This window comes from Mytilus trossulus, chromosome 9 (genome assembly GCF_036588685.1).
Source record: "Mytilus trossulus isolate FHL-02 chromosome 9, PNRI_Mtr1.1.1.hap1, whole genome shotgun sequence".
NCBI lineage: Eukaryota > Metazoa > Mollusca > Bivalvia > Mytilida > Mytilidae > Mytilus > Mytilus trossulus.
In genome coordinates, this window is record NC_086381.1 from 77,492,071 (window position 1) to 77,510,104 (window position 18,034).

The 18,034-nt window shown below is 31.9% G+C and overlaps 2 protein-coding genes across 5 annotated transcripts in view; both read right to left on the reverse strand.

Moving 5' to 3' along the window:
• Positions 1-9,478, reverse strand: part of LOC134683436 (uncharacterized) — a 28,649-nt gene extending 19,171 nt beyond the window's left edge. The window contains exons 1-4 of one of the 4 annotated variants that reach the window (XM_063542721.1): positions 9,361-9,475; positions 3,593-3,619; positions 2,210-2,274; positions 1,014-1,186 (exon numbers count right to left, since the gene is read on the reverse strand). In XM_063542721.1, coding sequence (XP_063398791.1) covers positions 1,014-1,115 — 102 coding nt within the window. In that variant the 5' untranslated portion in view covers positions 1,116-1,186; positions 2,210-2,274; positions 3,593-3,619; positions 9,361-9,475. Of the gene's footprint in view, positions 1-1,013; positions 1,187-2,209; positions 2,275-3,592; positions 3,620-9,360 lie in introns of all 4 variants that reach the window. The other 3 variants (XM_063542720.1, XM_063542722.1, XM_063542723.1) reach the window with 3 other exon arrangements.
• On the reverse strand, positions 5,265-6,630 carry LOC134684952 (E3 SUMO-protein ligase ZBED1-like). Its single transcript, XM_063544274.1, has 2 exons — positions 6,212-6,630; positions 5,265-5,717 (listed from the first exon to the last, which is right to left on the reverse strand). The coding sequence occupies exons 1-2, from the start codon at positions 6,344-6,346 to the stop codon at positions 5,265-5,267; spliced, it is 588 nt and encodes a 195-aa protein (XP_063400344.1). The 5' UTR covers positions 6,347-6,630.
• Positions 9,479-18,034: the final 8,556 nt, after the last annotated feature.

An 18,034-nucleotide genomic window follows, 5' to 3' on the forward strand; every position in this document is an offset into this window, starting at 1 on the left:
TGCTGATTCATTATTATTTGTCTGATACCAGTTTTGTTGATTCAGAATAATTCATTGGATACCAGTTTTGTTAATTCATTATTATTCGTCTGATACCAGTTTTGTCGATTCATAATAATTCATTGGAAACCAGTTTTGGTAACTTTTGTGGATAAATAAGAAACATGAGTTTAAATGTTTAACAAAGAACATATTTTCTATTGACTTGTATAATGCATTAACACAAACTATTACCAGGGTTCTCAGTATGGATTTTTGCCCATGGCGAGTTCAGCAGTGAGAAGATGAAATTTTATTGATATATGATATGATTTCAGTCTCCATGACAAAATAGAGCAGGGAAATAACATCACATTTAGATTATGTTTTAACTTTTGTTAAAAAATGATAATATATGTGCTCAGTTGATAAAACATTTTATAATTTTTATACATCTTTGGACTCATCAGTTTTTAAAATGGTGAGTCCAGACAGATTTTGATTAGTCAAGGACTCAAGGACTCGTCTTAGTGAGATTCCTGCTACTGTGGATTCATTTATTTTCGTGGGTACCAATTTTCGTGGATTGGAGAAAACTTGCATGTTCGTGGATTTTTAATTTCGTGGTTTTGCCGAAGTCTCCATGTAAGCCTATAGAAAATGTGTTATTTGTTGAACATTTAATTTCGTGGTTAGAATCTACCCACGAAAGGCACTTAAATTGGTATCCAACAAAAAATAATGAATCCACAGTATTATAAAGGGTTAACAGTCTATATTTCTTGCTGCATTGAAGACTCATTGGTGGCATTTGGCTGTTGTCAGCTCTATGGTCAGGTTGTTGACTCTTTGACACATTCCCCATTTCAATTCTCAATACTATATTCTATAATATTTTTCTGCAATGAAATGCAGGGTTAATTTCTGACAACTGTCAAATTCAATGGAATGTTTTTTTCTGACTCTTCTGTATGAAACCAGATTTGACTAACTATAATTTGGTGGTAGAACACTTAAAAGAAAGATCTGTTTACCTTACAACCTTCACATGTAGCCACCCCATAATGGACACCAGTAGCTTTATCTTTACAGATCTTGCACTTCCCGAACGGGAATGGTATGGCTCCTATCGGCATAATCTCCGCTCCCAAAAATTGAAACTTTTATAGTATAGCTGGTATGGCTCCCTACAGCTTGATGTTCATATCTAAAATATAATGACAATCTTTTTCATGATTATATAAAGTACTGCTTCTATCCCCATATTAATCTCCTTAATTGAAAATGTGTCATTTTTAGGATTACAGGTACAGTTCCTTACAGCGTTATTTTCCTCCATAATGACGCCTTTTGACGCCCCCCCCCCCCCCCTTACTCCATAATGTCACCTTTTGACGCCTGTGTAGTACCTCAGTTGAAACATTTTGACTACAAAGTGTCTGCAGTTGACTTAATAAAATTTGTATCCAATATGAAAAGGAATATCATAGGAATATCTGACTTACATTTATTTCATGAAATAGTTGTTTTTCACAATGCCTTAATACTTTAAAGCATATGGTCAGCATTTTATAAAAAAAATCCTATGCGAATCAAGCATGCAAAAAAAGAAATTCAATGGAGGAAAGGGTTAAGAAAATGATAAACTTTTATATGATTGCAGGATGAACAATTCTTTTCTGCATCTTTTTTTTTAGTTATATTCTCTGTCCTACCTTTTTATGTTTCACTCTATTTGGTCCTGCCTTTTTTTATAAGTTTTATCATTAAAGTTATAGCATGAATTGTAATCCTATAAAAAAGAAGATGTGGTATGATTGCCAATGAGACAACTGTCCACAAGAGACCAAAATAACACAAACATTAACAACTATATGTCACCGTACGACCTTCAACAATGAGCAAAGCCCATACCACAAAGTCAGCTATAAAAGGCCTGATAAGACTGCCTTTTTTTTGTGGCAAGTTGCTCATCCGGTTTCTTTTTTACTAAAAACTTCTGTTCTGCCTTTTTTCAAATTTAACTCTAGCTCCTATAACAATATACGGGTATGTCTGAAACCTTTGCAATCAATTTACCGGTAATACAAATCTGGCAATGTAACATTAGATTGGGACTTGTAAAAAGTATATATGCATTAATTAATGATTTAAAAATTCATATAGCTTCATAAGTGGAACCATGAACCCCCTCCCCTAAATAAAATTCCCATAATAATATGTCACTTACTGTATTAACACCAATGTTCGACTGAGTTAAAAGCTTTCAACATGTTCAAAGTCTTCATTGATTTTCTACAAACAAAAAATAAAACTTCCCACTTATAATCTGTAACAACATACATATGTACCTATTCATAAATCAGGGGAAAACACAAAAGATACGTCTACTGATAGAACAACAATAACATCAAATAATACCACAAGATGAGCATTTTAACGATTTTGATTACAATATCTCTGCAAAGATTTTTTTCATGGACAAAATATCTGCACCTGAGATTATGATAACAGTGTATACAATATCTACATGATTAAAAAGATTTTCAAATTTTTATTGATTTTTCTACGAAGAATAAAGCATGATCTAACAATGGCCATTATAAACACCCTCATTAATTAATCAGGGAAAACACAGCAGATAAAAGTTAAAAATAGATCAATACATGTAGAATGAATAAAGGAAGAAGAAAGATGAGGCCAAAACAAATCACATGTGTGTTTCCAGCTACATGTATTACATCTTTGAAAATAATAGGGTACATACATTTTGTAGGTAACGGTAGGGATTTTTTTTCTATTTTACATTTTTTAACATTTTAGTTTATGGGAGAGAAATTCTGACTTTAATGGTTCTAATATTGAACCAGTTGCTTCACTGTGAGGGCGCACCTTTATACAACCGCAGAGGTCGAACCCTGAACAGTTGGGGCAAGTATGGACACAACATTTAAGCTTGATACAGCTCTGAATTTGGATTGTGATTAAATAGTTGACACAACATAGGTTTCTGACACAGAATGAAAGTGATCTAAGAACTTTAAAACTTAAAAAAATTAAATTGACATTTACCTATTATGGTCCAATATCCAAAATTTAAATACATGGTTTAAGATTCAGCATATCATAGAACCCCCATACTTCAATTTTTAATGAAATCAAATAATGTTTAATTTTAGATCTTTTAGATCTTTATGTGGACCAATTTGAACAACCAAGCCCAAATATTAATTATCTAAATGCATGGTTTGATTCAGCATATTGAATAACCATATATATACAATTTTTGTTGAAATCAAACAAAAAAAAAGTTTGATTTTGGCCCCCGATTTGGACCAATTTGAAAACTTGGCCTATTAATCAAAAATCTAAATACATGTTTAGATTCAGCATATCAAAACACACCAAGAATTATTTTTTGATAAAATCAAACTGAGTTTAATTTTGGACCCTTTGAACCTTTGTATGTATAGACCAATTTGAAAACAGGACCAAAAATTAAGAATCTAAATACACGGTTAGATTTTCAATTTTTGCGGTTGTTAAATTACCAAAAATACTTTAAGGTTGGCCTTTTCTAAGCTTAAAATATACATGTAGGGTATGTACGTACCTTAGTTAGAATTTTTTTTAATTTGGCCTGAAATAAATGAAAAATATAAAAGATTCTTTGTGAAATATCAGAGACATGATAGTAATGTATTATTAGTTGCATTAATGTGTTAGTGACCTAATTTAATATATACAGGGTCATATACATATGGGGTGAGAGCTGTACTCGAACCCAATATGGAATTTACTGACCATATATATATCATATAAAATGTGCCAATTTTTCAGCTATCACAATTATTAGTCTTGCATTATTGTTCATTCTTTAACTGTTTAAAAATCGCAATTGTAATTATTTTGTCATCTGTGATAAAAGTTACATCCTGATAAAGAAAAAAAGAATAAAAGTCTCCTTTTAAAATATTTCTTCTAAGTCAATTAATAAACGAACAGGTGATTTCTGCTGTTATAATAATTATTGATTATCATGTGTTTCACTTATTTTTGGTCTTGTTTTACACTTTTCAGTCATATATTTATTCTTGTTATTGATTTTTTCGAAAGGTGTCAAAATTAACAAATTATCACTATTTTCTCATATTTTGCTTTGGTCTTCATGGTCTTTTCTTGTACTAATTTTACATATCAAGCTTCTTAATAAGAGTGATTAGCTTGGTTTTTTTTTAATTTTTTGGTGTTTTAGGCTATTTTGTGGTGGTCACTTTTTACTGGTGGAGGAAGCTGCCATGCCAGGAGTAAAACCATGACCTTTGATAGGAAAACTGACAATCCTAGTCATTTAAGATTGGAGTCCAGTGCACCCACGTGTTTCAAACTTAAAACCTAAGTGTTGACTGGCTAGTGATTACAGTAGTAACTACTTAGACCACTTGGCCATAGAGGAGAGGAAGACTTCTACAGATTAATTTTCTTCCTGTTTAAGCCAAAATCTGTGAAATTTACTCAAATTTTACATTTTAGGGGCTAAAATCGGTTGTCCCAATATTACTGAAATGTTAGAGGTGATTGATCTTAACCTGCTAACATTTTTAGAAATTGACCAAAATTGAATTTTACTCCTACATGTACATGTACATGTACAAATGTACATGTCCCAGTGTTCTCTCCAGGCCGATATGACGCTGCGGTCCAGCAGCGCCTTAACAATATTTTCGTAATTCATGCAGGGCCACTATAAGCCACTGTCCCTAATACCTACATGTCTCTTAGTTTATAATTATTTTTTTTACTCTGCATTAATAAACACATGTCTATTAGCTTTATATTTAATATTGTATGTCATGATTTATGCCTGATTGCTATCATGTTGCAATAGTTCACCTAACCTTAAAAAAAAGAGTTACACACCCTTGATTTTTGCACCTTCAAAATTTTTTGGTGAGAACACTGTATGAACTATTTAACAGGTTTAAGCAACAGCTGTCATTGATTTTTCCTAAATTGTGACTTGGATGGAGAGTTGTCTCATTGGCACCAGGGATGGGGTCGATTACTTTGAAATGTAATCGATTACATTACAATTACTTTGCTTATTTTATGTAATCGATTACATTATGATTACACCCAATTTCAAATGTAATTGATTACATTAGATTACTTTTCTCCATTGTAATCATGATTACTTGTGATTACTTATGATTACATTGTATATTTTACTTAACATCAACAAACTAAATCTATAGAATTTTTTTAATATCATAAATATATACAAGTTAAGTAAAGTGATACTTGTACTGTTTGATAATGCACCAATCAAGTATGAAATGACCTGTGATTCCTAAGAATCCCTTCATCTGACGATTAGACCATAAATCGATAGTCAGACACACACTTTCTGCTGAGCGTAATTTTTCCTTTATATTTGATTGAATATTGCTTGCTTTCTGATGTAATAGTTTGGTAGAAAGATGTTTCCTGCTAGGAAGTTGATATTTTGGATTCAATGATTCGACAAAGGTCTTGAATTCGTGACTCTCTACAACTGAGAGTGGTGTTAAATTTCCAGCTACAAATGAAACCAAAGCATCTGTAATCTGCATTTGAGAAGCATCATTGGCAGAGTATTTTGAAACTGATGTAGATTTTGTAAAGTTGCTTATATTTGTTTGCGATATTTGTGTACCATCCTCAGATTTACTTTGAATGAAAATGTCTCTGTGCTTTCTCTGTAAAAGAAAACAAAAACATGGTTATTTATTTATTATTTATAAAAAGAATTAAACAGACAGTGACTAATTAATGATCAAGTACATTGTAGTCTTATTGTGTTTGACCTGAGGACATAATTGACATGTATACATGTTTTTACAGGTGTTAATCCCCATTTAAAATTTTATGACAATCAATAGGTGTAAGAAAAATGTGTTGTGTTAATTGCATTATTAAATAATGTTATGAATTGCTAATATTAATTGCATGCACAATTATATAACATATTTTAATATTGAACATTTAAAAAAAACATTTTGTGTAAACTAAAAATTGGAAGTATTTTCAAAGTTTATATAGATGTTTAAAGCAATGAAAACATAAAATATTGTAATATTTATAAAGTACAAATTGTAGACCTGATACCCTTGCTCTAAATTTTGGTCTCTCAAGAAATGATAATAATCATGATAATATTTCAACATTTCAATAATTATTTAAACTAACTTACCTTTAAATGTGTCACAAAGTTTGATGTTGTTTTGGCATTGCCAGAGATGTATGTTGGACAATATTTGCACTTTGCCTTCACAGTCCCAGAATTTGGTGCATGATCGGGAAACACAAAGTGTTTCAAAGCAGACATTTTATATAAATTTCAACATAACATCCAATTCAAAAATTAAAGATAAAAGCTTAGTTATAGACTTATAATATAAATAAAATCTTTCAACAAAGAAAATTTAAATATCCAATAAAAAGAGTGAAAATAACTAGTGAGTAGATTTCAATGCAAGAGTTAATACTAAGAAAATTCTAGTTTAAACCAGTGTGATCACTGAAGTATAGAAAATAAACATGTTTCACTTTTTTCTAATTAAATAGTTTAAATCTTAAATCAATCTCAAATCTTAACCATAGTTATACAAAACTTTTTCAAACAGTAATAAAGATCAATGACAATTGGACAATGTAAAACATTGTAAACTTAAGTTTAATGTGCAAGCATGATTTATTTTAAAAATAAATTATGTCTCTAAAATTTGTAATCATCAAGTAATCATATAAATGTAATCTAGAAGTAATCTATAAGTAATCATGATTACACCTGTTTTTTGCAATGTAATCGATTACATTCCGATTACTTGTAATCAGAAAATGAATGATTACTGATTACATGTGATTACATGACAAAATGTAATCGATTACAGCTGATTACGATTACTGATTACGATTACCCCATGTCTGATTGGCACTCATATCACCTTTTCATCTTCTTATATGTGCTTTATAGTTGTAAGGATCTTTATCCTGGTTAACACATTTTACAACTTCATTTTATCAGAAACATCCATATTAACATTTGTCCACCTTGATAATCAGGGGCGGATCTAGCCATTTTAAAAAAAAAAAGGGGGGGGGGGGGTTCCAACTATATGCTCCCATTCAAATCCCATTCAAATCCATTGATTGGCCAAAAAAAGAGGGGTCCAACCCCAGGAACCCCCCCCTGGATCCGCCAATGTTAATTCATTGTAATTTTTTCAGTTTCTCAGACTTTTTCCCTGATTTTCACATGTATGGATATTTTGACAGAATATCAATAAATCAGCTGATTACATTTGATAGAAAGGTACCATGAACTAATTAATAAACTAAAGGTGTTAATTAATATATTGTTAAATTAAAATGTGTGGTAAAATATTATCAGATGCCAGCTAAACATATTAAAGGATTGTTTAAAGATGTCAACTTAAAGGATTGATAATAACTGTTTGTTTTACAGTTTGAAGTTTTGAAATTATAAATTATTTGAGTGGATAAGCGAGTGGTTAACAGAATATGATGCTATATTGCAGAATTTTTATTAGAAAACTGATTTCTTATAATTGATATTCAGCATTGATGAATTTATGGGAATTGTGATTAAGTATACCTAATGAACAACATTTATTCATATTAATTGAAGTTTTTCCCGCATAATGCATATAGTGATCACGAAGATGCTTGATCACTTGTTGGTGAATTTACAGCTTTGTAACTAGTGAAGCAAAACAGCAAAAGTAACAGGTGATCCCCTTTCTATTGAATAACGTCATTAAGCACAGGCACTCTTCTCAGAAAAAAAATTCTACTTTTTTGTATATATATAAACATGATAAAGGTACATGTATAATAGGAATTTTTTTTCTGAATAGGATTTTTTTTTCTAAGACGAGTGCCTGTGTCATAATGGTATGAATAATTGACATTATTTACAGTTAAAGACATAACTAGAAAGTGGTCTATTTGTTTTCTTACCAAGAACTTGAAAGCAAGTTCTTAATGTTCTTAACAAAATATATTTATGCTACATGTAGTTGGCAATAAAAAATTAAGAGTGGCAAATTTTTTTTTACTTGAGAGGAAACCCTGCCAAAAGTTACATGTACATTTGTAAGTGAGCACAAAATGAGGGGCTCTACCAAGTTGTCTACAAGTACATACTACATTTTTTATTCCAAGAAGGCCACACATCCTTTTCATATTTATGGTCAACTTCAGATTAGAAATTGATCAGAAATATGGTTTAAATTATTGTTCATTTCTAGTCTCTAAAATTATTAATTATTGCTGAGTTATGATGTTATTATTATGTATCTTATTTTGTTAGGTTATTCATTTGTAGCAGTTAGGATTATTATGTCATAATTATTTCCCTTGTTTAAAACTATAAATTTCATATTTCTTTGTTTAATAATTTACATGAAGCTTATTCAGTATATATTTGTTAAATTGCATAGCTTTTGCTATTTGAAATCATTAGTTAAAGGTATTTATTTTTATTGTAAAGTTTAATATTTGCATCGTTGCAAATTCTTTGGATACCTTCTGTAAGAGATTTATATATTTTATATAACTAGTTTTAGATTCTTGATTTGAATGCTCTGAGGACTGACATTCAGTCCCACTAAGGAAAGCCAAGCTTTCCAACCAGTTTCCAATAGGTTAGTGCATTTGCTACATGCCTCCTCAGTATGGTAAATTATTTAATACTCCATTTCTACTCTTTTGGCTATACGTAAATAAAACATGTAATTTGTTAATTAAATCATAATTGTTTTCAGTTTTTGGTTTTTATTTACTTAGATTTATTACAGCTCATCACTTTTGGCATCAGTCGTTTTCCCCACACATCAGTTTACAAACTAGAATTAGCTGTGGTCCGCATCCCCGAATCTTAGGCAGAATTGTTCCTGCTACACATTATTTGTATGTTATCATGGTTATGGAAAAGACATTCTAAGACCTTAACTTGAGTTTATTAAATACAATTGTCAACGTTTTGGACAATAAATATGTTTAAACTACATTTTACAACGAAAATGTGTGTCCAAGCAGTGGTGTGGTTAGACCAACATGACCATGCCAAGTGGCTATAGTCAAGGGGATGAAGGGGCCTCGTTTGCAGGTATAAAATTTTATTTGTTTTGCATGTGTACTTTATATGTGCATATATGTACATGTTGTATTCCGACATTCAGTCATTGCTTTATCGATTTTCTTGTATACCCGACACCGAACCATTTCAATAAATAGCTCAATTTTTAGCATTTTTATGAGTGACAATTAATTCTAAAAGTCGTCGGAAGAAATTGTGAAAACTTAATATTTACTTACTCATGTTACTGTAGTATATCATGTATATAGTGGACAACATCATAGGATATAACCAACACCACACTGGTTTGTTTTGATTTGCAACAGGTGAATTCCACCGGGTGTATTGTGGGAAATGAAATAGGGTATTGTGACGTCACACGAACAGGTGCTCGACTTTCTCACGATCCAGGTCAATAATGTGTTACAATATATACAGTGAAACCTGTACCAAAGACAACCCAAGGGAGATAAAACAGGTGGCCTAAAAATAATCTTCATATCTGCGCTTTGGGGGGGGGGGGGGGGGGGGGTCTTTTTTTTCTATATTCCTTTCATATTTAGGTAGATATTCTGTGAAATTATAAATAATTTTCGTTTTGAATAAGTTAGAATATGTATTATTGGATAAAGCACATGTATGGGCCTTTTTCAAAAAATGTGGATTTTCTTGTACAATCAATATTTCTAAAAAAGTGTAAATATTTTTATCCAATTTTTAGATACACAATTTAGTTTTTGGTGTGTGTAACAAGTTCCAACAAATTCAATATGAAATTTAGCTACAGAAATTGCTTCCAGTGGGTTTCAAAGGGGCCAAAAAACCAAAAATTGCTTGTACGAAATTGAAAAACTAGTCTTTTTTTAATGCTGGTCTTAATAACCAGCCGAAATTATAATTTTTCTTTTGTTATTATAAATATATAGGTATAACTGCAGGTATGTATACACAAATACAGGGAATTATTATATTTTATTAGCATTTTTTTTTTACTTTTCATTTCGTACTTAAAAAAATGTCAACTACATAACACAAATGAAATAATGTTGCCAATAAACAACTGATTATATCCCTTGGAACTAAGGAAGTGCTCTCTACTTACTCTTCATCTTCTGATGACGTGCTTATAAAGTTACAGGATGACATCATGGATTCATTTCATTATAGATTAGTTTTGGCGAGTACAGATTAGTTTTGGCGAGTACAAATTATTCCGTAATTTTATTCTATGTCAACTTTGTAACGGCAAAAACATTGATAAATTTTGGCATAAATATTTTTTTTACATAAATCATTCAAAGTCTATAATACTGAATTCAATAAAAACCCATTTATCTGGTAGTATTAGGGTCAAGAAAAACTTTCAAAAACCACAAATCAGAGGCGGATTTAGGGGGGGGGCAGGGGGCCCGGGCCTCCCTTTGCCCCCCCTTTTTGGGAAAACATTTGGTTGCTTATATAGGGAATCATTGAAGCGTGACTGGAGCGGGCCCCCTCTTAGGTCAGTCAGTGGGCCCCCACTTATGAAAATTCCTGGATCCGCCACTGCAAATAGGTCAACTACATAACGGTCAACTACATAACGCAGTGAATCGTTATGTAGTTGACAAAAAGCGTTATGTAGTTGACAATGCTGAATTAAATTCACTTTTAAAAAATGTTTCTAAAAAGTATTATGACTGTTATTTTAACTGTTTGAAAAAAGTGTGATGATCTTTATGGAAATATATATCAAGCAAAATGTTAATATTATTTAAAAAATAGGGACCGGAACTAAATCCGTTATGTTGTTGACATTTGTCCCATACTTGTTTCTATGTTATTTTTTAAAATATTTTTGTAGTAGCATTTAAGATTGCATATTTTTATTTCAGGTTGTATTGTTGTCAAACTATTCAATTTCATATATTAAAGTTGAAAATTGAATATTTTTTTGTATTGTTATTTCACACCTGAAATATCCACATTTTTTGAAAATGACCCGTATATGACATGTATGATGTCAACTTGAAATAGCGTAATTCAACATATACATCACAGGGACTCGGTTAGCAGATTAAAATTTTGTAAATCAATGTTTTTAATTTATTTTTTATTATTTCCTGTCTATTTGCATTAGAAAACAAAGAAATAGTGATGGCATCTTTAAATACGTTAATATAGTAATGCAAATAGACAGGAAATAATAAAAAATAAATTAAAAACATTGATTTACAAAATTTTAATCTGCTAACCGAGTCAAACTGTGGCAAAAAAATCAAAAGTGATCAAAAGTATGTAAGAATTAATTTCAGAAATAGACCGAGATTTAAAATAGTCCAAAACTTTTATAGAATTTATAAGAATCCACAAATAGTTCATTCCAATATTGAATAATTTTGACGTTTGAAATTGTGGTTCAACGTATTTTATAATTCATAATAGAAATATATCATAATGGCATAAAATAGAACATACTGACGGGATCTTAAGTACATAGTCAGGTTATAAGAACCAAAGAAATACAAAAAGTCGCATATACAAAACACACCAGCAAAAAATGAAAGACAATACAAACACATTGACAGGATGTTTAAGTACCGAGCCACGTTAAATGGATATCACATAAAACAATCCAACAGTAAAAGTAATATTGATAATAGAACAAAGACAAATAAAAGAACAATAAAACACGTTGTTAAGATGATAAACAACACCAGTACGCAGAATCTATACACCAAACCCATCGTGTATTATTTGTGAAGTTTATACGGAATATTTATCAACAAGGTCTTGGTACCTTCCGATGAATTTTTTTTTTAGAAAAAGAACGAGACGTTCTTTGACATACCCCTGGTTCATCAACATTCTACTCAGACACTGATGACGTTTTACAAAGTCTGAGTAAGAGCTGTAAGCTCTTGAATATCGAATAAGTTGAGAAAAATATATACCATATGCAGGTGAAGTTGGTATATTGCACCTAAGGTGGGGGGGGGGGGATTTAAATTTCAAAATTAAAATCGTCTCATTTGTCATAGATTCTGGTACTGAGATGACTATGTGAGTAAAATTTGAGATATAAGTCTAAAAATGAGGCGGAGAAAGCCGTGTCTGTTGTTTCTTTAATTTCTAGTTCTGTGGGCTAGATTAATGGAACCCAAACAGAAAGGTTCGGATTGTTTATGGAAATAACATCATCAATATATCTGAAAGTGAAATTAGATAATCTGGCTTCTTTTATCTTCTTGTTTTGACAAGTGTCTGAAGGAACTCCGATTCATATGAAAATAAGAAGAGGCTCACAGTTTGTTCCCATAGGAATGCCGACAATTTGTTGGAAAAGTCTACCTCCAAACTACACAAAAATGTTGTTGATAAGAAACCGCAGCTTACTGACCACTTGTTCTTCTGTGTATAATATTTTACCTTATTGTTTGTCACTATTTAGGGAGCTACCATTTGATTTTATTTTTTTTGTGGGGGGGGGGGGGGGGATGGGGCTAGGATGAAATTTGAAAAAAAGCGGCGTTTTGAATTTGCGCCGATCTGCATTTCATTTGCGCCGATTTTTTCTTTCATTTGCGCCGATTTTTCTATTCATTTGCGCCGATTTTTTTACAGGTAAATAACAGGTAAATTACAGGTGAAATGATATAAGAAGATGTGGTATGAGTGCCAATGAGACAACTCTCCATCCCAGTAATGTTATTTTCATTTATCAATAAAGACCTTTTCCGTTAGCCAGTTGTACATATGTTATGAATTGTCAATCATAACATGCATACAACTGTTGTCTCCTGTTTTAATTCAAGAAGTAAAAACCTAATATAAAAGCACTTTGTTTATACTAAAATGACGAATCAAAAATATATGTACAGCATTCAAATCCATAAAAACGGAATACATTCAAATCATAAATCTGTTTTTGCCGAGTATGTATAGTAGGCAGCACATCTAATATATTCCTTTCTTATGATTTCGTCTCTTCCATATTTGGCGTAATTGTCGATTAAGAAGGCCATCTTTTCTTTGTCTGGCATACGTACTGGTGGGGGCATTTCTAGAGTTCGCATTTTCTCACAAGGGAGCTATTAAACCAAGAGTTCCACATGGTGAAATAGCAATCATCCCTTCGTTAATTTTATGGACGCCATCACGAATTGGTTGGCCGTTATGGAATGTGTACTTGTATGTTGTCTACGAGTGTACGAAATTTGTCATCAGAAGGAGCGGAGCGTCAGACAATGCCAAACGTGAAGCAGTCATCGATTTCATTTCGGGAAAGGAATGGTAACCCGAAACATTGGGAAAGCCATTTACCAATTGCAATGTCATTTGATTTGTCTTTATACTCTGTGCTCGGCCAATGTAAAAGTATGAACTTACCTGTAAATTCAATTAGGAAAAAATATAAAATCGGCGCAAATGAAAAAATGAAATCGGCGCAAATGAAAGAATGCAAATTTTCAAAATCGGCGCAAATGTCATACCCACAAAAAAAAAGGCAGGACATGATTTTGAGTTTAAAAAAAAGGCAGGATGAGTAACTTGGCAAAAAAAAAGGCAGGAAGACAATTGTTGTAAAAAAGTCAGGATAAGCCTTTATAAGGTAAATAGGATTTTTGTTTCTGAGACAAGTGCCTGTGTATCACACAGAGAATGTGGATCCTTAACCCGAGATTCTTTTTAGTGGTTAAAACAAGCAACAAGTACTAATTTTATAGTCTCTGATAGAAACTTTACATTAATCAATTTACCCGGCCACTAATACTTGCCAGGAACACTACTGATACTACATGACAGTGTTGGTTTTTTGGTTGTCAATTGTTGGAAAATTTATGACTTTATGGGAAAGCTGGGTCCACCTGAAAGAAGCTATCTTATATTTAATTAATGCATTACTTAATTAACTCTGTGTCATATGGGATCTTGTGGAGAGTTGTCTCGTTGGTAATCATACCATATTTTATTATTATGTATATAAACTTAAAACGTTGTTTCAAAATTATATTTCAATAAATTGCTTTGCTGAGCACATCTGGATACGACCACAAAGGTCCAACCCTGAACAGTTGGAGCAAAAATAGACACAATGATAGCACTTGATTCAGGTCTGAATTTCTATTGTTGTCAAAAAACTAAAATAGGTTATATAATTTAAAGTTATATTAAATTTTTTGGCTTTTGTGCAATTCTGTATGCTGTTGCAATTTGAATATCTTTCCATAAAATTAAGGTCATAAATTCAATTCAAATTTCTAATGGAGCTAGCAACCATATACATAATAATTACCAATTTAAGTACATTGTTCTTTAAATGAGATTGGATTACCTCCCTTTCACTGCTTTGAAATTGTCTTAATTGTTCATTTACCATGAAACTCTTGTCCCCCCTCCCCAATTCCTAACCATCCCTTTGTGGAATGCAAACTTATAGTATAATTTCATAGAGATTCATACATTTAAACACAAGTTATTGTCTGGAAACTACTAAAATGCTTATTTTGTCCCTTAATTCCGAAACTGTTGGGACCATAATTCCCAAAATCAATCCTATTCTTCCTTAAGATGTTATAAACCTTGTGTATATCTTCTATTAAAGATTAAAAAAAATTCTAAATCTAGACTGCAGAAAATTATTCTCTAATGTTTATATCTTTACACTACCGGTAATTGATTATTGTTGTATAGTGGGAAGTAGTTGTAGCAGTGAGGGTTTAAAAAGGATATTAAAATTACAAAAGAGGGCTGCTAGGCAGGACAGGAGTTTTTAGTAAAAAAAAAAGTCAGGATGACAATTTATGTAAAAAAAAGTCAGGATAAACTATAAAAAAACCACGCAGGACCGAATAGAGTGAAAAATAAAAAGGCAGGACAGAGATTACAACTAAAAAAAAATGCAGGACAAAAATTTTCATCCTAGCCCCCCCCCCCCCATAAAAATCAAATGGTAGCTCCCTTAGATAGAGACAGAAATAAGGCCATGTAACAGACCACATATAGACCTCTGGGTGGTAAGGATAAGCTATCACACCACAGGCACTTGTCTCAGAAAAAAATTTCCAATATACCTTTATAAGGTAAATAGGAAATTGTTTTTCTGAGACAAGTGCCTGTGTATCACACCGAGAATGTGGATCCTTAACCTGAGATTCTTTCTAGTGGTGAAGGCAAGCAACAAATACTAATTTTATAGTCTCTGATAGAAACTTTACATTAATTAATTTACCCGGCCACTAATACTTGCCAGGAACACTTAACTGGTACTACAAGACAGTGTTGGTTTTTTGGGTGTCATGTATGAATAATTCAATATATATGGTTTAATTTAAAGGTGGGGATCTCGACTGTTTCCAATTTCTCAATCAGGTGACTGCAGGGACTCCCCCTTTATTTCATTTAATTTCGAGTTGTGGATCCCAACTGTTTCAAAGTTCTTAAACATGAGGGGTAGGGTGACCACAGGGACTTCCCCTATATTTCATTTTGGTCTGTTGTAGATAGTTGTCTCATTGGCAATCATACCACATCTTTTTTTTTTATAAGAAACTTCCAGCTATTTTAACTGACCTATCAAAACTGAGAAGAAAAAAAAAACCTTGAATTTGCAGTAATATGTTTAACTTGAAAAACATTTAACATGCATTACCAACATTTATCACTGATAAAAAAAAATTAAACTGTAAGATGAACTGTTACCACTGTCACATTGTATTGGATTTTGACACTATAATTGATGTACAAAATATTTTCGGCTTTTTCTTTCTTTTATGTATATATCTGAGAATACTTTGTTATAGTAGTCTCAGCATATATCTTTTGGTTTTCAATTCTAGTGTTTATATTTATTCACCATGCATAGATGTATTTTGTCACCTGTCTGGATTTTCTAGTTTAAAATAGCCAAAACCCGGGATTACCCTTATCCGCTTCCGGAATCGGATCCGATATTGTAATCTCGCGGCAGCTATTTTATTTTCAATGTTGTTTTTGACAGAGAGTGAGATACGATTTTACCGAGGATTTTACTCGGATTTTCATATTAAATCGGCGATTTTCTGTATAAAGCTAGCGGTTGAACAAATTGAACATCGCTCTCATGAATGGTAATGATAAAAATAAGTTTGAGATCGTTTATTGATCTTTATTAGGAAACTTTGGTAAAAATGTTTGCAGAGTTATTTTTTTATTTTCTTTCAAGGTCCGTCGGGCATGTAGGGCGTAGCTAGTAACCAAGTAGTAAGTCCGACTGCAAAATTGGAAGGTCGCAGACCTGGGACCACCGCTAATTTGAAACTTTGCGTCCAAATTGAAAAGATAGGAAATTTTCGTTTTCTAATTCAAAATTGCCGCCAACAGCGTGATCAGTTGAACTTATATAATAGACTACTGACGTATACATACGTAGTTGACTACGTATTGACGACAAACAATATTCCTACGACTTTTGCAATTTGGGAAATCTTAACTACTTGTCTTTAGAGATTTTCAGCGATTAAATATTTCATACATTTGTTCTTTGACATCTTAGCCAAAAGCTCAGGGGAGAATAAACTACATAAGGATTTCTAATGTGCTCTACTTCCTATGTGCAACTTCAAAACTTTTGGGAAAATCGACGATCATTTAAGGTTTTTCTGGTCATATTTTTTGTAATCCAGAATGAAAAGTATGAAAAAACTGTCCAATAAGTTATAAATAATATAGTAGCCAGCTAGATGATAACAATGGCACATATGTCAGCATTTATTGGGTAGCACACAAATCCAGGGTGCTCGCATAAGGCAGCTTAACTGCCTAAAAATGGGGTCACCGTTCATTTACGCTCACAATCTGCCTTCAAAAGAAGCATACATTTCTGTTAATGTCCTTTTTTCTGTTGAACTAATAGGAGAAAAAGTGGTAATATTGAAATTACAGAAATCGCTTAAATTTTTTAATTATTTAGTTTATGTACAGCTCATTCAGAAACGACAATAAAAAATATAGGTCACTGATGAGTTAAAAAAGACGTTTCATTTTCAATGCCAAAAAATGGCATTTTTGCACCAAAGGGAGATAATTTGGAGCCTTTTCAATGATATCTACAAGTCACCTGGGGCCAACACGAATCGATTTTTTGGAATGATTTTTGTACCATATGATAAAGCAACAACTACTTAAGGTAATTAATAAAATTTGTAATGAAAAATAAATGTTTCATTTTTTTCTGAAAATCTAATACCTGCGAGCCTCCTTAATAAAGATGAAATGACATTTGTGTTTGAAATGAATTGATAACCTCAGATCTACATAATAAAGTTCTGTACATATTTATGGCACAAGAATAATACATAGAATACAATAGCTGCCATTTAGGCTGAACACAAGTGGGTACATGTATAAGTAAAATACATACATAATTTTATCAATATATAAATAACAAGTTACAAACGAAAGTGAACCAACACCTGTTGTTAGACTTAAACAATTACATAGTACAGTTTTAAGCATATGTTATAGCAAGTGGTCAAAAGTAAACCAACAATTGTTAACAAGCCATATGATCCTGTTATAACTCTTTTATAATAAATAACTTCCCTTTCCTAAACCAGACACAATCGGCTTTTGCCCATGTACATAATGATAAGTTTAAAGTGATATATCCGAGTTTTAATCAATTTTTAGTGAAAAATAATTTCTGCTATTAACAACTTATGAAATGGAACAAAGAGATTTATAAACATTAACGTTACACATATTACTCTCATATAAATGTGCTCTTCATTATCAATAAAAAATTATGTACCACCTAATAGAGACAACTGAAAAACAGCATAGGCGGATCCAGGGGGGCCCTGGCACCCCCTTTTGTGGTAAAAATTTGGTTGATTATATAGGGAATCCCTGTAGCATGACTGGAGAGGGCCCCCCTTAGGAAAAGTTCGGGAT

Coding starts and splice junctions, on each gene's coding strand:
- LOC134684952 (XM_063544274.1), bottom strand. CDS start 6,346: ATGTCTGCTTTGAAACACTTTGTGTTTCCCGATCATGCACCAAATTCT. Junction 5,718..6,211: donor ACTTTGTGACACATTTAAAG/GTAAGTTAGTTT, acceptor TTTCTTTTACAG/AGAAAGCACAGAGACATTTT.